Source organism: Drosophila elegans, unplaced genomic scaffold (genome assembly GCF_018152505.1).
Source record: "Drosophila elegans isolate 14027-0461.03 unplaced genomic scaffold, ASM1815250v1 contig_814, whole genome shotgun sequence".
Classification (NCBI taxonomy): Eukaryota; Metazoa; Arthropoda; class Insecta; order Diptera; family Drosophilidae; genus Drosophila; species Drosophila elegans.
In genome coordinates this window covers 17038814-17062015 of record NW_024546167.1, presented here as the reverse complement: position 1 = coordinate 17062015, position 23202 = coordinate 17038814, and the positions used below count along the sequence as shown (strand labels likewise).

General features: G+C 44.8%; 6 protein-coding genes across 7 annotated transcripts; 5 read left to right on the top strand and 1 right to left on the bottom strand.

Annotated features, from left to right (window-relative positions):
- The first annotated feature begins 794 nt into the window (after positions 1-794).
- LOC108147780 (collagen alpha-1(IV) chain) lies at positions 795-10737 on the top strand. The gene is made up of 9 exons (XM_017274510.2): positions 795-950; positions 1344-1446; positions 2193-2241; positions 2321-3268; positions 3761-4257; positions 4437-5887; positions 6372-7346; positions 8027-9171; positions 9870-10737. The coding sequence occupies exons 2-9, from the start codon at positions 1427-1429 to the stop codon at positions 10128-10130; spliced, it is 5346 nt and encodes a 1781-aa protein (XP_017129999.1). The 5' UTR covers positions 795-950; positions 1344-1426; the 3' UTR covers positions 10131-10737.
- A 798-nt stretch (positions 10738-11535) lies between these two features.
- LOC108147800 lies at positions 11536-12542 on the top strand. The gene has a single exon (XM_017274541.2). It carries the CDS (start codon positions 11832-11834, stop codon positions 12540-12542), a length of 711 nt encoding a protein of 236 aa, XP_017130030.1. The 5' UTR covers positions 11536-11831.
- Positions 12543-12909: 367 nt separating this feature from the next.
- LOC108147795 (SPRY domain-containing SOCS box protein 3) lies at positions 12910-15801 on the top strand. The gene is made up of 3 exons (XM_017274535.2): positions 12910-13555; positions 14980-15198; positions 15317-15801. The coding sequence occupies exons 1-3, from the start codon at positions 12923-12925 to the stop codon at positions 15356-15358; spliced, it is 894 nt and encodes a 297-aa protein (XP_017130024.1). The 5' UTR covers positions 12910-12922; the 3' UTR covers positions 15359-15801.
- A 104-nt stretch (positions 15802-15905) lies between these two features.
- Positions 15906-18651, bottom strand: LOC108147791 (reticulocalbin-2). The gene is made up of 4 exons (XM_017274530.2): positions 18423-18651; positions 17963-18358; positions 16968-17115; positions 15906-16823 (listed from the first exon to the last, which is right to left on the bottom strand). The coding sequence occupies exons 2-4, from the start codon at positions 18180-18182 to the stop codon at positions 16166-16168; spliced, it is 1026 nt and encodes a 341-aa protein (XP_017130019.1). The 5' UTR covers positions 18183-18358; positions 18423-18651; the 3' UTR covers positions 15906-16165.
- A 1529-nt stretch (positions 18652-20180) lies between these two features.
- Positions 20181-22599, top strand: LOC108147807. 2 transcript variants are annotated; one of them, XM_017274548.2, is made up of 4 exons: positions 21052-21069; positions 21138-21321; positions 21670-21773; positions 22322-22599. In XM_017274548.2, exons 1-4 carry the CDS (start codon positions 21067-21069, stop codon positions 22517-22519), a joined length of 489 nt encoding a protein of 162 aa, XP_017130037.1. In that variant the 5' UTR covers positions 21052-21066; the 3' UTR covers positions 22520-22599. The 2 variants fall into 2 exon arrangements, with proteins under 2 accessions (XP_017130038.1, XP_017130037.1); XM_017274549.2 differs by lacking the exons at positions 21052-21069; positions 21138-21321 and adding an exon at positions 20181-20285.
- A 124-nt stretch (positions 22600-22723) lies between these two features.
- On the top strand, positions 22724-23146 carry LOC108147809. The gene has a single exon (XM_017274552.2). It carries the CDS (start codon positions 22727-22729, stop codon positions 23132-23134), a length of 408 nt encoding a protein of 135 aa, XP_017130041.1. The 5' UTR covers positions 22724-22726; the 3' UTR covers positions 23135-23146.
- Positions 23147-23202: the final 56 nt, after the last annotated feature.

The following is a 23202-nucleotide window of genomic DNA, read 5'->3' as shown; positions in this document are numbered from 1 at the left end:
TTTTGTCCTGTGTCGATTTGTTAGGAAGTCGACAATTCTAATATAGGAAAATCAGTTAAAAATGACAATTAAAATATCTCCATATGTATAGATTGTTACTTTACCCTTTAAGAAACTGATTTTGTTTTATAGGAAAAAAAGATTGATGTAATATTTTGTAAAAACAAACCAAAAATGGATGTGGCTATAATTAGATTTCGAAAAAGCAGGGCTTGATAAGGAAGCCTTGGAATTTCTCAGTCTGCGAACCGAAAAAATATCAGAACCAGGAGCGGACCAAAAACGGAAACCATGTGCCCGATCTCGGGGCGGGGGCTATCAGCTAATTCCGAGAGGAGCTTGTAGAAGGTGCTCCCCCCGGGGAGGTGATGGTGATGGTGATCCGGCGGAATGAAGCTGCTGTTTTACTGAGCAACTTAAGTCGCATGTGGCATATCAACGGCAGCAGCGACTTAGTTTCAGACTTATCGCCAAGTTTCATTCATTCCCCACAGTGACTATGTTAACTGCTGGGATTAGTGTTGCTATTGCTACATACGATCTACGATCCGTCGCCCATCCGTTCTATATGCCATGGCAACCCCCTCCACCACGAACCCACCTCCCCCTCCTCCTCCCCCTCCTGGAAATCCAATCACACGGACAGTGTACGTGAGCCAAAGACCCGAGTGGAGGTCGTGGAAAACCGAACGAAGATCGGCTCATCGGAGCATTGGCGAATGGCTTTTGGATCGCTCGAACTTATACTATAATTAGTCGTGTTCCGTCTTCCCGAGTAAGTAGTAGACTGGGCTCGGTCCGCAGCTGATCTGGCCTTTAGTTGCCTGTAGTCTTCAGTGTGTTCTGTTCTGTGGAGTGGAGTGCTGTGCGTTCGGATCGGATCGCTCGGTTGCGTGGTTGTGTGTTTTCAGTAGGGTCCCGTCGATCAGCCCCTTTTAGATAGGTTTCCTGTAAGGAACTAAGTTTTACAAAATTTGCAAAAAATATGTATACATACAACTTTAATGGAAATTAAGGGGAAAATGAGTATTATAAACTAAGAGCTATAGGTCTTGTACGAAATCGGTGTGCGAGCTTTGTACCAGTTTCAGTGCCTCTCAAACTGTAACGTGAAAAATAAATGTTACTTGGACCACAAATAAATAAATATGAAATGCAAAACCAAAGAAAATAAAATACCAACATTAAATAAAAAAAAAAAAAAATAAAGCAACTTATTTTCCCACAAATATTATATGAAACAAATTTCCCATAAGAACACCGTTCAACTTTTATACTTTGTTAGTTCATTTTGCAACTGTTGCAAAAATTAAAGCGCCGAATTTTCTGGCTCATCTTTCCAGGCCCAACGACGGCAACATATAAAATAATAAAATTCGACGAGGACAGAGCAAATAATTGTGCAGGCTTAAGTGCATAGGGCATCATGTTGCCCTTCTGGAAGCGGTGAGTTACAAAGATATAATTAGCATTAAGTAAATCCGTTAGCCTAATACATTTTTAAATAAGAAAAAAGCCTTGCGAAAATGATTACAAAAAAAGTTAAGTAGGGTTTAATTTACTCAATATTTATGTTAATTATTGAAATAAAAATGTAGTAAACGTTTCACAATTTTTTATATCGAATTTTACATTACTGATTAAATAGAATTTATAGTCTTAGCTTTTCAAATTTTAAAGGTTTTAGCTTACAAAACATATTAGTTTGCTTCAATAAACTCACTACTAATTAAAGTAAAGCCGTATATTTTTGCAAGAAAAAGAAATGAAATGTAAAACTATCAAGTTATGCTTGCTAACCCCATTAGATCAACTTGAAATAAGAAAATTTTAAAACAATATTAAGACCTTATTGTAACTGGTTAAATAGATGCAAAATTTAGGTAACAAAATATTTAAATTACGTTGTTTAAGTCATTGTGGAAATCAAGTTATATAGATTTGTAGATTTCAATATTCACTTCATTAGTTAAAAAAAAATAATAATAAAATTGAAATATGGATTTATTCTTATTTCGCTAAGATTGTGTTGCTAACTCCTGGAAGCTCTACAAAGAGAAGGCTCTCTCACTCTCTTAACCATTTCCGCTTTAAGAGAACTAAAGAGAGCGGAACACACACAGAAACCTTAACTGATAAGACTCTATATATGTAGTCTCTAACTCTCTCGATCTTTGCCGTTTTTTTTGCAGGCTGCTGTATGCCGCTGTCATCGCGGGAGCGTTAGTTGGTGCCGACGCTGTAAGCTATATACACATATATATAATCGATTTTTGGGAGATATGCAATATCCAAAACGTGTTTCCAATCCTTCTCTTAGCAATTTTGGAAGCAGGCCGGTGCGTCCGGATCGATCCAGGACTCGGTCAGGCACAACAATGGAAATGAACCGAAATTCCAAATCGACAATAGCTTCGACATCGTGGACTCCGCCTCCGTGCAGCGCGGAGAGTCGCCGCCGAAGAACTGTACGGCCGGGTATGCGGGCTGTGTGCCCAAGTGCATAGCGGAGAAGGGCAACCGGGGTCTGCCGGGTCCGCTGGGACCGACGGGGCCCAAGGGCGAGACCGGATACCCCGGCCAGGAAGGACCGTTGGGCGACAAGGGCCAGAAGGGCGACCCCGGTCCGTCTGGGCCGCGCGGCTACAAGGGCGAGCGCGGATCGACAGGTAATCCCGGCCGGCCCGGTGTGCCCGGAGTGCAGGGTTCTGCTGGCAATCCTGGTGCCCCCGGCCTCAACGGCAAGGACGGATGCGACGGCAAGGCCGGCATGCCCGGTCTGGAGGGTCTGTCCGGAATGGCGGGTGCACGTGGCTATACCGGCATCGCTGGCAGCAAGGGCGAGAAGGGTGAGCCGGCCAAGGAGAACGGTGACTACGCCAAGGGCGAGAAGGGTGAGCCCGGATTTGCGGGAACGCCCGGCTATGCCGGACCCCAGGGCGAACCCGGCGAGAAGGGCGATCGCGGCGACACCGGACCGTTTGGCGCCAAAGGACCTCGTGGTGAGCACGGCCTGAAGGGCGACAAGGGCGCCTCCTGCTTCGGACCCCTGAAGCCCGGCGCACCGGGTGCCAAGGGCGAGAAGGGCGAGCCGGCTCTGGGTAGTGGATCCAGTGGAACTTTGACCAAGCAAGGACAACGGGGCGAGACCGGGGAGAAGGGAGAGCCGGGACCCGTCGGCCAAAAGGGTGAGCGCGGACCGGAAGGTGAAGCCGGAGCCGATGGCCAGAGGGGTGAGAAGGGTCTGCCCGGCCCTCCAGGCGATCGTGTAAGTAAAATTCCCAAAGAAGTTTGCCATCACACACAGAGAGGATTGACCAAGTACAGTACTAAAAACAAAACCATGACGAAAAACTCAAACTTTATCTTTACTGTAGTCAGTTTGCGTAAACAGAAAAAAAAGTCCAGAATTTAACAAGCACGTATCATTGAATAACGTTAAAGCGATATTAAAAGACAGTAATAATATGTTCCAAATTGATACAGAATATCAACTTATATTAATTTTTTTCTTTGTGTACAAATTTTCAAGAACAAAAAAAGTAGTTTAGAGCGTAATGTTCTCAGAATGAGAATCAACTAAAGGACAAATGATTAAAAATATTATTATTATTATTATTATTATTATTATTATTATTATTATTATTATTATTATTATTATTTTTGAGAATGAATTCAAATACCTAATTTCTCTCTGTGCAGTGTCTTTCCATGCCAGCCGATGTAATCGTTGTAATTGATGGTAACCAATCATTTTTAGGGTCGCCAAGGTAACTTTGGACACCCAGGACCTGCCGGACAAAAGGGAGATCGCGGTGAGAGGGGTCTGAATGGTCTGGCCGGTAAACCAGGTGCGAAGGGAGAGCCAGGACTTGCTGGAGCAACAGGTCAGCAGGGTTTGCTGGGTCCTCCCGGACCGCCCGGCGGTGGCCGTGGAACACCCGGACCCCCGGGCCCGAAAGGACCTCGAGGCTATGTCGGACAACCCGGACCGCAGGGATTGAACGGAGCCGATGGACAGACAGGTGCGCAGGGATACACGGGACAGAAGGGAGGCGCTGGCTTACCCGGACGTACCGGCAACGAAGGACCACCGGGCAGAAAGGGTGACAAGGGAACCGCTGGTCTTGATGGACAGCCGGGACCAGTTGGACCCATTGGACACCAAGGACCACCGGGACCAGATGGACAGAAGGGTGACGCCGGCACGCCCGGCATTGGCATTCAAGGACCCAAGGGAGACGATGGTATTCCTGGGTAAGTCCGCTAAAGCTGTTCAAAAACCTTTTTATAGTCATCTATTTTGGTATACCTAAGTCCAATAACGCTTTACCTGCTAAATGGAATGAGGACTCTTATATCTAGAAGCTACATTTTCTTATGTCTTGAATTCATTATAAATGTAATGGAGTAACACCATATTGTTTACCCCTCAGACGTCCCGGATTTAAGGGAAGCAAGGGAGAGCGCGGCTTCAAGGGCAACGCTGGTGTTCCCGGTGACTCGAAGCTTGGCCTTCCCGGTGCCCCCGGTATCGTTGGTGAGCCTGGCCAAAAGGGTGATGCTGGTCGTCCCGGACTTAATGGCCAGAAGGGTGACATGGGCCCCAAGGGCGACGCCGGCGGCAAGTGCTCATCCTGCAGGAGCGGTGCGAAGGGAGACAAGGGTGCCATGGGTCTGCCCGGAGTTCCCGGAAAAGATGGCGCACGAGGTCCGCCCGGAGATCGAGGCTATCCAGGTGAACGTGGACACGATGGCATCAACGGAGCAACTGGAGCACCTGGCGAGAAGGGCAAGGATGGTTTGACTGGAGCTCCTGGCGCGGATGGAGAACGGGGCAAAGATGCCGTTAAAGATTTGAGCTTGATAGAGACTATCAAGGGTGAGAAGGGAGTGCCCGGACGCGTTGGAGCTCGCGGAGTTGACGGAGAGCGTGGACCAAACGGATTACCCGGACCTATCGGACAAAAGGGAGAGATCGGCCTGAAGGGCGACAAGGGCTTTACCGGCCCCCCCGGCAACGATGGAAGACCCGGCCGTAATGGACAGGACGGTTTCCCCGGAGTCGATGGCATTTCCATCAAGGGAGAGCCAGGTCAACATGGATATGATGGACTAAAGGGCGACAAAGGTAGGCTGGGTCTTTCCGGTCGCAAGGGAGAGCCCGGCAGCTGCAAGCCCGACGAATTGACGTTGCCCCCCAAGGGCAGCAAGGGAGAGACGGGCAGCCCGGGCGAGACTGGAGCCACGGGACCCGTTGGCTCGAAGGGATCGATCGGCTACCCGGGAGCCAAGGGTGAGCCTGGTCTAACCGGATTACCCGGTCCAGAGGGACCACGCGGCTTGACCGGAGAACGCGGCGACAAGGGCAACCAGGGGTCGGTCGGTGCCCCCGGTAATCCAGGAAAGGATGGCCTCCGCGGCATACCCGGACGCAATGGAGAATACGGTCCGAGGGGCGAGCCTGGCATTTCGGTGGCCGGACCTCCTGGTCCACCGGGTCTCAGTGGTCTGCAGGGCGAGAAGGGCAACCGTGGCCCATCGGGAGCTCCTGGTCTGCCCGGTGCCGATGGCAGCGTTGGATATCCCGGTGATAGAGGCGATCCCGGCATGCCCGGACCATCCGGACGTGCGGGAGTTGTTGGCGAGAAGGGAGACACTGGCCCAGTCGGACCCCCCGGAGTGGCTGGACCACCCGGCACTCCCGGCATTGACGGCGTTCGAGGACGTGACGGCGCCAAGGGTGAGATCGGAAATTCCGGCCTGGTCGGCATGCCCGGCAACAAGGGGGAACGCGGCGCACCTGGCAATGATGGTCCCAAGGGCTTTACTGGCGTGACCGGTGCTCCCGGAAAGCGCGGACCAACTGGATTACCCGGAGTCTCTGGTAAGTCATTATAATAGCTTGTATATGCTATCCTATACTGGCTTTAAACCAGTGCTACGGGAGGTTTTAGCCTATTGTACCAAGGTAACGTGCAAGAGAATAAGGTCCTAGGTTAGATAATAGGTACAACACAACCTTTTCAAGTATCAAGATTAGGTACATTTTTGGTTGGCAACAATCGATTTATGCTTTTTTTTCGAACGCATATATACAAAACAACATTTTTGTATTTTGAGGTATTGAGCTTACTAGAAAACAAAAAGAAATACAAATATTTAAGTACCAAAAAAACTAGCTTAGAGATATAAAAAATGTTAACAAAATTCATTTTATGGATTTATGCATTTTTTTATAAATACTGGAAATTTGATAACCTAGGGTACTTAGATACTCCCCAGCACTGATTTAAAAAAGGGTTCCGAAAAGGTTCAATAAAGACGAATAAATATATCTAATTCGTAATTTTTTTGCTACCATTTTTCAGGTGCCAAGGGTGACAAGGGAGCTATAGGCTTAACTGGCAACGATGGACCCGTGGGCGGCCGTGGTCCTCAAGGAGCCCCCGGATTTGCTGGAATGAAGGGTGACCAAGGAATGGTTGGCGCCCCCGGACAGAATGGCTTGGACGGTTTGCCCGGCGAGAAGGGTGCCCAGGGATTGCCCGGTTTGGACGGAGCTCCTGGCTTGCCCGGCGACGCCTCCGAGAAGGGACAGAAGGGTGAGCCTGGCATTTCCGGACTTCGGGGCGATACGGGTCTGCCCGGAGAGCCGGGCTGGCAGGGTGAGAAGGGTCTCCCCGGCTCGGTTGTTCACGGACGTCCTGGTCAGCAGGGCGAGAAGGGAGACACTGGACGCAGTGGCGCCGATGGTCTTGACGGAATCAATGGCGAGAAGGGCGACCAAGGACTACAGGGCGTCTACGGCCCGCACGGTGAGAAGGGATCTGTCGGCGCACCCGGCATTCCCGGTACCCCTGGCCTCGACGGACAACCCGGCGCCCCCGGTGCTCCTGGTGTTGCTGGCTATCCTGGCCCCAAAGGAGACAAGGGTCAGGCCGGTCTAGCCGGACTAAGCGGAATCAAGGGTGATATGGGACCCGTCGGACCCCAGGGCTTTGTGGGCGCTCCCGGTCCCAAGGGCGATCGCGGTGTCCGTGGTCCGGCCGGTCTTCCGGCTAGCATCGACGTGGAGGCACTTCGTGGCGATAAGGGATCGCAGGGCGAGCGTGGATTCATCGGCGAGAAGGGCGAAAAGGGCGAACGAGGTGAACAAGGATTAGTTGGCTACGTAGGACCTAAGGGTGATCGCGGTTTCGATGGAGCTCCTGGCGCCAACGGATTGAACGGTGTTCCCGGTGAAAAGGGTGACATCGGTCTTACAGGCGAGGCTGGCTATCCGGGACGTCCCACCAAGGGCGAAAAGGGTCTGCCCGGTCGCCCCGGCAGGAACGGACGTCAAGGTAAGTCTATAATCCGTTACTCCTAGGAGTATAATACTATAAATCGATTTTTGGAGGACTTTTGTTAGTATCTTAATATTTTCGTAGTTCTTTGGATTCATTTTTTTTATAGACAACTTCTTCGTAAAAAAATAAGTTCACCCCCTAAATTAATTGTTGTATACCCTTGCGGAAGGGTTATATATATTTGGTCAGAAGTTTGTAATGCAGTGAAGGAGACGTTTTCGACTCTATAAAGTATGTAGATTTCTTAATCAGCATATCTAGACAATATGTCCGTTTAATTACCGCTTGCGGGCTTAGTTTAAAAGCTGGAGGCTTAAGCCCCTAGCAATCCATTTTTTCATAACTATTAGGTAGAAAATTTTAAATTTCTTTGTTTTATTTATAAAAGTTTATATAGAATTTCGAACCTATCCCTTGAGTTTGATAAAAAGGAATTACTATATCATATAGCTGTCATACAGTGTCATACATACAAAATCTATGCTAATATCGGGTAATATAGGGTGAACTAAGCTAGAATTGGTTTGTTTTTAAAGAATTAAGCGTTCCTATATCTCGCGGTTTTTTGCCTTATATTTAATAAATTGTTACGGCTTGCTGAAGCTAGCTTCGGTTTTCATTTTATTGTTTCCTTGTTACTAATCTCTTCATAAAACTTATCACCCGTGACCTAGGTCTTATTGGAGCTCCCGGCGTCAAGGGTGAACGCGGTCTGCCTGGTTTGGCTGGAGAGCCGGGTCTGGTGGGCTTGCCTGGACCAATTGGACCAACTGGTGCCAAGGGAGAGCGTGGTCTGGCCGGCAGCATAGGTGCACCAGGACAGGATGGCTTCAATGGCGCCCCCGGACCAAAGGGAGATATGGGACCGCAGGGTTTCAAGGGCGAACGTGGTCTGAACGGCTTCGAGGGACAGAAGGGAGACAAGGGCGATCGGGGTATCCAGGGCTTGCCTGGTCTGGCCGGTTTGGCCGGAGCCAAGGGTGACATGGGCTACCAGGGATTGGCCGGAAACGTTGGACCACCTGGCCTGCCTGGCGATCATGGCTCCATTGGACCCAAGGGACGCGATGGAAAAGACGGAAGACCGGGTGCGCCGGGACAAAAGGGCGAGCCCGGAAAGCTGCCACCGCCGGGACCCAAGGGAGAACCAGGTCAGCCGGGACGTGATGGACAGAAGGGCGAGGTCGGACGTCCGGGAGAGCGTGGCTTGATCGGCATTCAGGGCGAGCGCGGCGAGAAGGGTGAGCGCGGCCTGATCGGCGTGACGGGACTGGTGGGTCGTCCCGGACCCAAGGGAGATCGTGGAGAGCAGGGCCCGCGTGGCTACGACGGAGCCGAAGGTCTGATCGGCATCAAGGGCGAACAGGGTGCACCGTGCTCCGCCGCCCTGGACTACCTCACCGGCATCCTCATCACACGACACAGTCAATCCGACACGGTGCCCAGCTGCGCAGCCGGACATACGGAACTCTGGACGGGCTATTCCCTGCTGTACGTCGATGGCAATGACTATGCCCACAACCAGGACCTCGGTTCTCCCGGTTCCTGTGTGCCCAGGTTCTCGACGCTGCCCGTCCTAAGCTGCGGTCAGAACAACGTCTGCAACTATGCCTCGCGCAACGACAAGACCTTCTGGCTGACCACCAACGCCGCCATTCCAATGATGCCCGTGGAGAACAACGAGATCAAGCAGTACATCTCACGCTGCGTCGTCTGCGAGGCGCCGGCCAATGTGATCGCCGTGCACAGCCAGACGATAGAGGTTCCCGACTGTCCCAATGGCTGGGAGGGCATCTGGATTGGCTACAGTTTCCTCATGGTGAGTACACACTCCTGAATGTGCCTCCAGATTGAAATTGCCACTTTGTGCTGTTAATATTAAGTCGTGAACTTTAGTTGGGAAGATGCTAAAGCATGCTACAAAATCTAATTTGTTGTAATATAATCAGTCCGTTTGACTAAGTTAAATAAGCTAGGACGCTAGCTTCGGTACACCGAAACTATACATATATCGAAAGTATCGATGTCATCATATTTTGCTCAGAAGCAAATACATACAGGGGTGGTAGAAAGTATTTACAAAAATCAATTGAGAAAACTCTTTTGACCAACCCAGTTATGTAGATATCCTTCTAATCTGTAGCTTAGATTATCCAAATAATTTTGCAGTAACTTAATATCAATTTGTGATATAAATATTAAATCTTTGCATACAGTATTGCAAAGAGTGGGGCAAAGCCAAAACCATAAAACTAAATATGTAACATAATCTATACTTTTTCAGTTGAATCAGTACGTTTAGTTAAATTTAACAAGAAAGGAAACTTCGGTAGGACAAATCTATCTATCAGTTCATCTTATTTTAATAGAAAACAACTATGTCAATTCTTCTGGTTTCAATAAACTCACCCAAACCGATCCCAAAATGCTAAATATGACAAAAAATTCAATTTTCGATCTGAGGTCTCTTACTTACCTAAATGTATGCTTAATTCATTGTTGTCTTTTATTCCATAGCACACGGCTGTGGGCAACGGAGGTGGTGGACAGGCGCTGCAATCGCCTGGATCCTGTTTGGAGGACTTCCGTGCCACACCCTTCATCGAGTGCAATGGAGCCAAGGGCACGTGCCACTTCTACGATACGATGACCAGCTTCTGGATGTTCAATCTGGAGTCCTCACAGCCCTTCGATAAGCCCCAACAGCAGACGATCAAGGCTGGGGATCGGCAGTCGCACGTGTCCAGGTGCCAGGTCTGCATGAAGAACTCGTCGTAGGACCTCGTCGTAGCACATCCCAACAGACACCCAGCACACAGCATAAGTTTATTTTAAATGTAAAGCCCTAAATATACCAACGAATCGTGTGTACACACACCTACACACCAAAGCACACACTCACAACACACAATCAAACCAACAAACAAAAAACACACACACACACACACCGACGAACCAACACTGCTACAAATTCCTTAAACTAACCAAAAATGAAACAAAACGAGGCCACCGGGTCGAAGTGCTACAAACCGACCTCCTTGGACCACAATGCCATTTTTTATCTGCCAATTAATGTTCTAAACAATTGTAAACTGCTTCTAAGTTACGTTACGTATGTTAAGTAAATCAAACAAATAAATAAACTAGCCTCGGTCGTATGTCGAAAAATATTTAATACCCATCTGCTGCCAAGGCATTTTCCATTTTTTGAGTACTTGATAAAATGCGAACAAATGCACAGTGTAATAAGGATATAACTAATATTGAACGAATCCATTGACACATGTAGATCGCCTCCTCAACTGCTATACACAACTTTGTCGCTTATTGTTCACGTTTATAAAACAAACAAAAAATGGTAAAATAAAGAAAATATATAAATACATTTATATTTGCAAACTACCAGTTAAGGGAGAACAAACAGCAACCAAGACGATTGTATGATTGTTTCGTAGAGAGTTTATAAGGATTATCTAAATGGCTTTGATCTACTGGTCTAACTAGATTTGATATATATTTTTGGGGCTTTTTAATCCAAATTCGAAATCTGTTTAGCCTTAAAGGGATTTAAATCATAAACAAAGCCAAAGCCAAAATTATAAAAAAAAATTATATAAGAAAGGTATACAACTATTTTATTATTGAGTATTATCTCTGTGCTGATTTACAATTATATATAAAAAGGGTTGTAAACAGTTGCACATGTATATTTGAAATATTTACCACTACCAGAGTCATGCACATTTTTAGGTTAAACATACACAGCGATATCATGATCAATATAAAAGATTGAAAATCTTTTATGTTACATAAGGAAGTAACCCCAACCTTAAATGCTTAGATCTTCGTTAAGAGACAAGGGTTGAGGGTAGCTATTGTGGTGGAAAACCGGCACAGTGGAGAGCCCCTAAAAAAGCAATGCCAAGGCGATGAGCAGAGCCAACTCACCACGTGCACTTGTGCGCATGACACTCTTTGTCCGTACGCCAATGTGGGGGTTGAGTTTTCAAGCGGGTGGCGACTGGGGTCGGGGAGTGAACTGGGCCAAGGGGTGGCGAGACATGCGAGACCATATGATAATGATATGCAGACACACACACACACGCACGCACATATTCCAATTGGTGGTTGGAAAAAATAAGGGTAGGCCTCGCCGCTGTGGCTTCAAGTTGGAAAAGTGAGCCAAAAGAGTGATTGCCAGAAGCCAGCGAGACTTGGACGCAAGCGGAGTCGTCGTCGGTGGGAGTCGTCGAAACTTTAGCCAGATAAGCGGAGCAGCTTTTGGGAGCTCAGGAGGTGGAGGAGCTGGAAAAAAATATGTGTGTACCCCGTAAGAAACAGTGAAAATTGTGAGTTTTCCGCTCAGGACTAGCTTATAATTTGGAAAACTAAGACGTTCTGGTGTCTACCGGAAGTGGTGCACCCACAAGGCAGCAAAAGAAAAAGAAGGAGGAACCCAACTGAACTCAACCCCCATTTATGATTATCGTCCTGCTGCTGCTGTTCCAATCGCTCTGCCTCTACTGCCAACGCCTGGTGCTCTACGTCCACGACAGATGCTTCCCCAAGAACGTGCGCCTGCTGCAGGAGGTGGCCGAGACGGTGGGCGATCGTAAGGCACCCCAGCGCCTGGCGGAGCAGCAGTTGGAGCAACAGAAGCGCAGCCAGAAGCGTCGCATCCTCGAGCCGATCCTGCCCCTAGTTGGTGGCCTCAACTCCGAGGCCTGTCGCTTTTGTGCCCACAGTCCGCAGGGCTATTGTCGCCATCACTTTCACCTGCAGGAGTTGCAGTTGCACAAGCAGCGGGGTTCCGGTGGCGAGCAGGACTTTCGTCAAATCCGAAGGATCAAGCGGGAGTTGAAAAGGAGCCTGGGCCAGCAGCAGCAGCTCCTCCAGCCGGTGAGAAGCTATCGTCCCGTGCGACTAAGTTCCAGCTGGAGCAGCACTTCGCTGAGCAGTGGTTACGGTTCGTTGACCAGCTTTGGGACTCAGGAGCAGGAGGAAGGGGATCAGGAGGTTCCAAAGGAGGTTGCAGAGGAGGTTGCAGAGGAAGTTACAGAGGAGGTTACAGAGGAGGTTCCAGAGGAGATTCCATCGGAGCTACAGGAGGAAGTTGAACAGGAGGAATTTGAGCTGGAGTATTTGCCTCAGGAGGAGAAACGACAACGCCTGCTAACCACTCATTTGTAAACCAGAACTTTGAAAAGAGAAGGTAGTGCATAAGGAGTTAAGAAATGACTTCTTAGGCAAAGCTTTCAATGTTTATCATAACACGTTAGAAATTTAGAAGAAACAAGAACACTTCTAAGGAAAAGTTAACCACTAGAAGAACCAAAGAAGGAGCTTCCACCTAAATGGTTAGCCAAAAGAGGACAGGATAAAAACGCCACCCCCGTAGCCGCTCCTTAAGCAATTTCAGCAACTTGAGAGCCCAGGAAGAGGACAACTACCCCCAGAAAGCCCAACCTTTTGACAACCAACCTACACCTCCTCAAAAAACGTTTTGAAGTGCTCCCTTTGTCTAAGTTGATTGAGTTTGAGAAGCGGAAAAAATTTCTAGTCACACAACAATGTCCGATGTGGAAGTGGATCCCCAGCAGCAGCAGCAGCAGCAGGACCACCCTCATCCCGTGGTGGCGATGACCCCGCGGCGTCGTCGTCATCCTGTTCGCCGAGGAGCAGGCTGCCTGGCCCTGCAGTCCGCCTCGCAGGATGCGGCTTCGCCACCGCGCTTCTGTCCCCTCGTCGAGGGCGTCGAGGACAACTGGACGTGGAGCAAGCGACATCGCTCCAAGGAGGTGGTTCTCAGCGGACCCAACTCCCGAACGGTTCACTTCCATCCCAACTGGAGCAAGGGCACCGCCGGCGTCCAGGGCAAGCGATCGCTGAACAATGGCCGCTACTACTGGGAGCTCCATGTCTCGCAGCGGGTGTTTGGCACCTCGATTATGTTCGGCATAGGCACAAAGTCAGCCCGACTCCATGCCAACGCCTTCCGGAATATGCTGGGCGAGAATGAGCACGGCTGGGGACTGTCCCACAAGGGCGTGCTCTGGCACAAAGGCGTGGCCCTGCTCTACACCAAGCGCTTCCGCGAGAATCATCCCACCCAGATCGGAGTACTCTTCGACGGCATCGAGGGCACACTCACCTACTACAAGGATGGCAAGTGCCTGGGCGTGGCCTTCAGGGGATTGGATCAGGTGAGTTAATGAGGTCTACACACAAAACATTAAATTATGTTTCGATACCCCCAATCACTGCTATGTTTAAAAGATATATGTATGATACATCATCTTAAAATGTAAATTTTAAAGAAACTTTTATAACTTTCTCAAAAACCGTGTAGTATTTTCAATTTCGACTCAATTTGTCTAATAATGCCATAAAAAAAAAAGAAAAACAAAAAAAAAAACAAGAAAGAAAGCAAACTTCGGCAAGCCGAAGTTCATATACCCTTGCAGCTATTGCAAGAATTTAACATTTTTGAAAACATTAAAATTATGATTTACTGCGTATATGTTTAAAAACATTGAAGCTATGATGATTAGCAACTCAATTATTTGATAGTTATTTTATATATTTTTATTATTTCTATGGGAGCTATATGATATAGACGTCCGATTTTGATAAAATCTAAACCATAATTCTGAAATATTTAACCATTGCTATATGTCGAAGAACTGAACAAAAAATTAAAAAACAAAAAAGTTATAATTTTTTTCATTTATTTTTCCGATTGTTCCTATGGGAGCTATATGCTATAGTCGTCCGATTTTTATATAATTTAAACCGTAAATCGGAAATATTTTACCATTACTAAATGTCGAAGGGCTAAACAAAAAATTAAAAAACAGAAAAGTTATAATTTTTTTCATTTATTTTTCCGATTGTTCCTATGGGAGCTATATGCTATAGTCGTCCGATTATGATGAAATTTAAACCGAAAATCAGAAATATTTAACCATTACTAAACGTCGAAGAACTAAACAAAAAATTAAAAAACAGCAAAGTTATAATTTTTTTCATTTATTTTTCCGATTGTTCCTATGGGAGCTATATGCTATAGTCGTCCGATCCGGCTCGTTCCGACTTATATACTACCTGCAATAGAAAGACAACTTTTGGGAAAGTTTCATGCAGATAGCTTTAAAACTGAGAGACTAGTTTGCATATAAACGGACGGACAGACGGACAGACGGACAGACTGACAGACGGACAGACGGACAGACGGACGGACAGACGGACATGGCTAGATCGACTCTACTAGTGATGCTGATCAAGAATATATATACTTTATAGGGTCGGAGACGTCTCCTTCACTGCGTTGCAAACTTCTGACTGAAATTATAATACCCTCTGCAAGGGTATAAAAACAAATTGGTCTTCATGCTTTCCGAATTTGCCAGCAGATGGAGCTTGCAACTGAAATATGCGCCACCTGCTAAAAAATTTGTAAACCTTATATAAATGAAGGATGTTTATCTGATGGAAGTGATGATCTTGATTATGTTATATCTTTTAATTAATAATTGATCAGTAATTGATTGTTTCGGAACAGATATTACCCTTCTTATACATTTAAAAAAAAGTCCTTTATTCATATTAACTAAATCCTCCTCTCCAGATCGATGAACCGCTGTACCCCATTGTATGCTCCACGGCGGCCAAAACGGAGATGACCCTGAAGTGCACCCGGCGAGAGTTTGTCAACCTGCAGGATCGCTGTCGGGCGGTCATAATGAGGCGGGTGCGCAGTGCATCGCAGCTGGAGAAGCTTAAGCTACCGTTGCCCATCAGCGATTATCTGGGGGAGGTGATCGACGAAATGGAGCCACTGCGTCAGGTAGACAACTACGATATACTGTGCGACTTGTAGAACTCAGAGCATCCACGGTCCCCGGTGGCCGATGGTGCGGAGCCACAATTAGACCTAAGTTTATAGAGTACGACCTCTCCCCCAGGTGAATGAGTTGGAGATGTGCATAATGAATTACGAATTGTAAGCGGCCCGTGAATCTTTTTGTGCCATCAAAACGGAGCGCATCCCATCGGAAGACGATGTGCCTCTAGGAAGTGTAAATTTTCGTGTAGAATTTGTAAGGATTGCTTAGTGAACTGTAGTATTGTTAAGCATTCGAAATTATCGGTGAAGATAATTCGGCTTTCAGTTTTGTTTTTAGCTTTTTGTTGAAAATTTCTAGTGAAAATGTGGGGAAATAGGCCAATTTGGTGCAATATTTGTGATATAAGGAAAGTGAGTAAATTAAATCGTATTTTGGGGCTTCAAGTGCTTGTTACATAACCGCAAAATAAGTAAGGCATAGAGCTAAGCATATTTTTCGGTACAGACGAGTGTGAAATCTAGTCAAAAGTAACACGCTGCTAAACTAATTTTGTATATTCCAAGTCAGCAATTAAGGCTTAAGCTATGTAATATAATAAAATGAAAACTTTTCTAGTCATAAATTGCAAATGAAGCAAATGAAAAGTGTTTAATTTTTCACTATCGAACGAGCACATGTAAAAGTTCAGCACTTATACCCAAAGTAATTTAGTAAAAATTATTTATTTTGTAGATTCTTTTTTGTGTCTATATATATTAATACACGTTATGTAATTGGTACATGACAAACAAGAAAACTAAGACGTGGGAAATGAAATTCGTAAGAAGCGCTCAAAACAATTTAGCGATATTGATTTGCAATTGTCACTTGAATTTACATAAATAAAACATAAATTTACTAACTATTTAAATGAAATACAATACTAAGCACAGGTTCACTATAGCAGGAAAGGGCTTTGGCTGGAATCTACAGCTCGTCGGAAAGATGGTTAATGTTTTGTAAGTGGTCCCCGTAATCGGTTGCCTCGCTGCCCACAAAGGTATCGTAGTTATTGAGTATCTCCAGGTAGGACAGCCGATCGTCGTGATCTTCATCGGTGGAGACAAACAGGTGATCCACCTCGTCGTTGGCAATCGCCGTATTACTCGGCACAACCCAGGATAAAACCTCATCGCCCGTGAGCACGCCGTCGCCATTGGTATCGTGATCCTTGTCGAATCGCTCCTTCTCCGTGATCAGCCACTCCTTGTCGTGATGCGAGGCTGCGTCGCCGACAAACTCCTGGAAGTTGATCTTGCCGTTGTGATCCAAATCCTTTTCCTGCATCGTGTGCTCCAACAGTATGGGCAACATTTGTGGATGCTCTTCGGGATTTTGGAAGTAAACATATTCCTCCAGCGTCAGCACTCCATCCTTATTCGTGTCGGCCGCCTTGAACATCTCCTTGTCCTGTTTGATCATCTTCTGCTCATCCTCGTAGCTATCGAAGTCAATGGTCTCCTTTTTAAAGTCCTCATCCTCCATGGCGTAAGTATCCTGCAGATACTCCGTCCAGGTTATTTTCTCGTCCGCATCCTGATCTATTTCTTCAAATCTATCAGCAGCTTCTTCTTCCGATAGTTTTCTGCAAGTGTTTTTTTGTTAAGTAAATATTTAAAATCGAATTCATTCTGTTCGTGAGTATGCAAGCAGAAGCAGTGAATGGCCGAGGTATTGATTATTGGCTTGGCTAACATCGATGCAGTATTAATCAACAGACAACACTCACTTAAAAGACCTTAATATCCAGGCTTTCAACTCATGCCGGTCAACAAATTCGTCCTTATTCAGATCCATCATCTTGACCAGTATCAGCAGACGTCTCTTCGATTCCTCCGGTGTAAGTGTGTCGAATTCCTGAGCCTCTTTTGTGTTGCCTAATGTTGATGAGTAGTAATTATAGAACATAAGCGTGAAGGCTTGTATGGAACATAAAGCAGAAGCAATGCCATTGACGTGTTGCTTTCAGAAAACCATTTTAATGGTTTTACGATGAAAGCACTAAGCGAAAATTTTGATTCTCAAAATAACAAAATAAACTAAAGTTGCAAATTTGATTGTTATCAATCCTAATTGATCATAAATTTTACTTCTTAATACAAAATCAATTGATTTTAACACAAAATTATATTTTCAAATCGGTATTTTATATTTAAAAACTGGCAATAAAGTTTTGACTTCATAAAATGGGGAACCCATTAACATGGCTATTCACGAACATTAAAAACATTTTCTTGGACCATAAATGTGAATGTATGTATATGACTGATCCATATCTCTTGATGTCTGAATGATTCTTTCCATGTGCAGAACCACAAAAATAAACCCCATCCAAATAAACAAACATATCCCCGCTTCATACACTGTAACAAATTGGGAGAATAATTCCAAGGCTAATCTCCAGATTTTATAAATAAAAATAAAAGAAATCAAAAAAGTTCATATGTTATGTGCTCAAAAGTTGTATAACTCTGATTTAAAATGTTTGGAAAACCAAAGTATATTATATAATACAAATTTTGTAGATTTCTAATACCGCTACTGCTTGTTTTTTTAGTTCAATAAATATAAAATGAATTTTTTTCAAAAATTTATATCTTAACTTAGCAATTTGAAATTCTGGCAACTGTTGGGTTCACCAAGTACCTAGCCTGCGCCATGGATTTTTTATGGATTTGTCTCCCATTTTTACGAAATGTTATTGTTTTCCGGGAAGTGACTCACCGATAATGGCCTCGTGATCGAACTCCACGTTGTGCTCCCCATCCTCGCCATGGTGGTGGGCGTCCCGGGGGGCGTAGACCCCGTCCTTGACCCGCTCCTTGCTGAGATGCTTCTCGTGCTTGTGGTTGGCCACCGCCCCGATGGCGGGCATTGGACCCACGGCGGCCAAAAAGGCGATGGCACAAAGGGCCAGCGGCAGAAGCGGCAAATTCCTAGGCATTTTAATTGATTATGCCAAGAGGCGTTCTTTTTGTTTTTTCTTCTTTTTTTTTTGGCAGCTTCCCGAGCACTTGAGTGGATGAGGAGGAGGGAGAGGGCAGGGGTAAGCAGATGGGCGGCGGATATACGCACACGTAATTCCCAACAAAATAATGACCTCAGTTCACCTTTCGCCAGCTTGTGAAATATGCAAATGTCAGTCAAAAGATTTAAAGACTATTTTTCGAATTTAAATACCCACCCAGCAGACCGACAGCTGTTGTCTCCGATTGCCACTCCAAATATTTTCTGGACCACAGATATGTATCTCCTTAAATTTGCTTCCAGTTGGTGGTTTCACTTTTTTGTACTTAATTTAATTCACGATTATCATAGTTTCCGCTCATTTTAAACCGAAATTCGTTTATTTATTTCTGCAGCCAAAAAAAACGAACAAGCAAACAGTGTGACCCCCAGCGATAAGTTACTGTTTGGCTATCGAGCTATCGATATTGTGGCCCTGGTTCTAACCACAGTTTACCAACACTTCGCCGAGGCACGACCAAATCTTACCAACACTTGCGCAGCTTGCAAAATTGTTGGAACTTTGTTTTTCTCTCCATAATTAACAAAAATATAACGCAATTAAAAGCTATAATAAAGCTTACTTGGGCTAGTTACAGTATAGTCTATTAAAGGCACCAGGTATGTTATTTTAACCCAGAAAGTCAAAAAAGTATAAGACAATGAAAATATCATGAAGAAAAAGTCAAACGCAGATGATTAAATTCAAATGACATCATTTTGCGACAGCTGTGTGGCAAAAGTCTCGTTTCGAGCCGCGCGTTTATTTATTTGGAAATTTGATCATAATTTACGTTCATTTTGTGTGCCCCAAACACGCAAAGGACACTTGAGCGCTCGTATTTTTGGCAGGACTCGCTATGTTTGTGTGTGTGTGCAAGCCCCCTGTATCAGTGTGAGTGTGTGGGTGTAGGAGTTGTTGACCGGCTTTTATTTTTATTTTATTATTATTTATACTACTTACTCATTAGTCGACCGGTCAGGTTCGTAATTATAGTCCCTGACTTAAGCTTGACATGCAACTGGTCGCGGGGTATGACTTTATAGCGGGTGTGAGCGAGAAAGAGAACCGCACATGGGTGTCTTTAATGGCATTTCAGGGGGATTCGGTAGCAGAGGTTCAAAAATGTATTGGTTTTTGTTTTTAAACTCCATAAATACATACAAATTTAATTTTAACTTGAAACAATATAATTTGTTTTTTTACAAAATCAATGCGGTTTCTGCAATCACCATCATACATATTTATAATAAATGTTATTATATGTAAACTTTTCTATATAAAAATAGGAAATCTATATATTTATGGATACAAAAATGTAATTTTTATAGGGTTTTTTGATAAACAATACAATGTGTTATATTAGATACATCACAAGTTGGAAATCGGTTTAAATAGTCGCAACTTAAGAAAAAAAGTTGGCTAAGATTTGATTTTTTTATTTGACTTGTTTATGGACCATTGAACTATTGACGGAAATATGCATATTCCCTCCCCAATCCCTTTAAAAATATTTTCCGCCCTCGCCGCTGGGTAGCACTATCCTATATCGCATTGATGATTATCCTGGCCGAATGCGTCACTTTGTCATTTGGGTATCTGCCACCTTACACCGTAGGCTAATCCAATAAAAAGCTGCAAACCATTTCAGAGAGCCACAGCCACGCTGCGCGACGCCTGCCTATAAATAATAAGCACACCAGCCAAGCCGCAGTAAAAGCCACAACAGTTAAGCTAACGCTGGGAAAACCTCTTGGGCGAAGAGGCGAGCCCGATTTTAGTTTCAGTCGAGAGCCAACCTTCCGCAGCGCAACAGCGAGCTTTTTTTTTGCCCCATTTCGTTTGGTTTTTGCGTATATAACTTCGTATATCTCATTTGTTTTCACTTACGTTTTACGGCCTTTCGTTGGCACGCCCGCGCTAATTAATCCGCAGATATCCAGCAGTAATCAGGCCAAATGCCGTACATTATCATACGGGGGAACTTAGCCTCCTACAGCCACAAATATCCATGGCGAGTGCTCGTCTCTGGATTGAAAGGTAAAGCCAAAAAAGTCCGTAATGTTTAGTTCAGTTTGTCCAACGCCCGTAGATACAATATCTCATTTTCGTTTCGTTTCGCTTTTGTTTTGTCGTCTGTTTACTATTGCGACACAATTAATTTCGAGAGCTTGGCAAACAGATACGAACACACAGATATACTACTTCCATGCATACGAGCAAAGCACGCTAGCTTTTTGAGCATTAGTTTCGGTTTTTCCACTTTGCACTACGAAAAAAACACTTTTTGAATGGCTAGACAGTGGCGGGTAGATAAACCTGCCACTAGCCGTTATTTTCTTTATATCTTTTTTTTGTATAATTTTTGGTCAGTTAGTTATTTTTGACACCCTGTGGCTTACTTTCGTTTTCTATTTAGGCTGCGTCTTAGTTGCATGCTTTTTATTAAAGCTTAGAAACACTATTATTATTTATGAGGATTACTCCTCAAAAATAACACATTTTTGAATGAATTGACAACAGCGGTCAAAATATGAAGCATGTTTATTTATTGTATGCTCATTAGGCACTTATATTTTCACTCTTCACTACCTTGATTTGACGAGAACTAAACAAACGTAATAATTTAATTCTATCAAAACACAAATCAAAGTTATCCGAAGATTACTTTAACCAAATATAAAGAAAATTTCGTTTTAAAATATTTTTTGAGCTGGTTTTAAATCGACTTAATACAAATCCACATAACATATTTTTCAATCTTCGTTCAAAGCGACGAAAAACATATTTTCTTGAAAATCTACCTTAAAATGGTTCAATAATGGTATAACGATTGTGCAATATTTAAGCGGTTCGTGGCAATAGTAGTTTATTTTTCCATTAAATCAACAGCTGCCCTTTAATTGCATGGCAATTGGCCCTAGAAACCCACCACCCCGCACCTGTTCGCTTTTTACGACCGACACTGTGCGAAGTTTTGCTCCCGCAGACGAGTCTCAATCGCCAGTTTGGATTTGTTTTTCGCTGCGTGCAGTTCGCTTGGCAGACCGGGTCTGCTGTTTATATATACACATCCGTACGTACATATGTTACACCGCATATATCGACTTAATTCCGCTGCATATTTGTGAAACATTTATCTGTCAGCTGGGCAGAAGTCATTGCACTGGGATGTAGGCACAAAGAACACACGAGAAACTCCCATTTTTATTTTATTATGAAACAGCAGTTGATATTTGTTGGCTTTTTGCTTAATTAGCACACTCACATCGAAAGACAATGGCCCTGGGCTGACGTCACCGTCCGTCCCAGCCGTGTTATCTGTTGTTTGCCCTGTTTAAACATTTAGCCACACCAATTAACGAAAAGAAAAGCAATTTCACATCTGATAACCATTTGCCCACCCACACGTCAATACTTTCAGCTGACGACATCGAGCAGTTGAATAAGTTTTCTTGCGGCGGCTACAGTGACGAATCCACCATCGTCTACCTAGTGCATCCTTGTCGGATTCTATCGGCGCTAGAAGTGAGTACCCTTCTGATCATAGCAAGTGTTTAAGGTACTCAAATATGTTAGGCTTTACCAACGATGATCGACTTCAGATCATAAATTTTGCCAATACTTAATTTATTTTCTTAATTAAGTTATATCTTTATCTCGATCGGTTTTGTGATAAAAATGATTTCAATTGAAGACATAATAGACAAAATAGAAATTGTTAATAATTTGAAAATCCAATTTATAACTGTCTGATTTAAATTGATAATAGTTATCTACTAAGCCAACCAGTCATTTCAACAATCATTTAGCAGACATTGATAAATCGTCTAGAATAGCGAAATTTGAACTTAAGGTACAGCTAAATACCTTTTGGAACATTTGTTTAACTCTAGAAACTCAGTGAAACAGACAATCGATTGAAGAACCAACCTGTGAGAACTTAGTAGATACGTAATACTATTTTTGTAATCCTTGTGTCCACCCAGGCAATCAGCTAATAGCATTTTCCCCCAACCATTACCTTCAATTACCCAGTGACTCATGGATTATTTGTCTGCATTTTTTACTTTCAGATTCTGGGATTTCGTGTGGTGGCCAGCTCGTCGACGGCCGTGAAACAGGATTACAACGAGTATATGTGGACGATGCGCAAGGAGTTCGACGAACCAGAACCTTTAGAGGCAGAGTCTGTAGTGCGAGAAAATCTATCGAACATTGGCCGTGAGGCAGCCAGTTTAGGCAACTATCACAAGGTGGATTCACCCGAATAGGGACCCAGTTTGGAAAGAAAAAAAAACAGCAAACAACCAACAACCCTACTCTAATTGTATAATTTTGTGTGTGTGAGAGATTGTGTGCGGCGTGTGCGTGTTCGTGTTTAAGTGTGAAAAACTATAGCAACCTAGGGAATACTGTTCCAAAACATAAACTCTGAGTGAAGGAGGTGACTGACCAAAGTCCCAGAAGACGAACGAACTATGAGTGAGGGCGTGACCCAGCAGAAGGAAACTCAGAATCTCAGCAGCGAGCAACCTCCGGCGATTGTGTCCGCGGCATCGGCGGCATCTTTGAACGCCGCCACCGCCGCCATACCTGCCAATGTGGTGACCATTCCGGTGCCCATTCTGCAGTCGGAGGGCAACTTCGCCTACATCACCGTCAAGGGATCGCTGCACGATTACACCTGCACCATTTTTGGCCTGAATCAGGCCGAAGTTCAAGCCCTGTCCAAGCGCTTCGAGAGCGGAGTTAAGGCGTGCGTCAATGGTATTATGGTGGCAGTGCCACCGATGGTTATGCTAAACACTCTGGCCCAGCTGAGCTACAAGGTTGTCTGCAGTTGCGGAGAGGCCGAGATTTGTTGGACCATGCAGCGTGAGGTCTAATTAGTTGGCCGGAATCACACTGTCACACCGTCAAGCAACTGGAAACGAAAGCACAAGGAAAGGCAAGG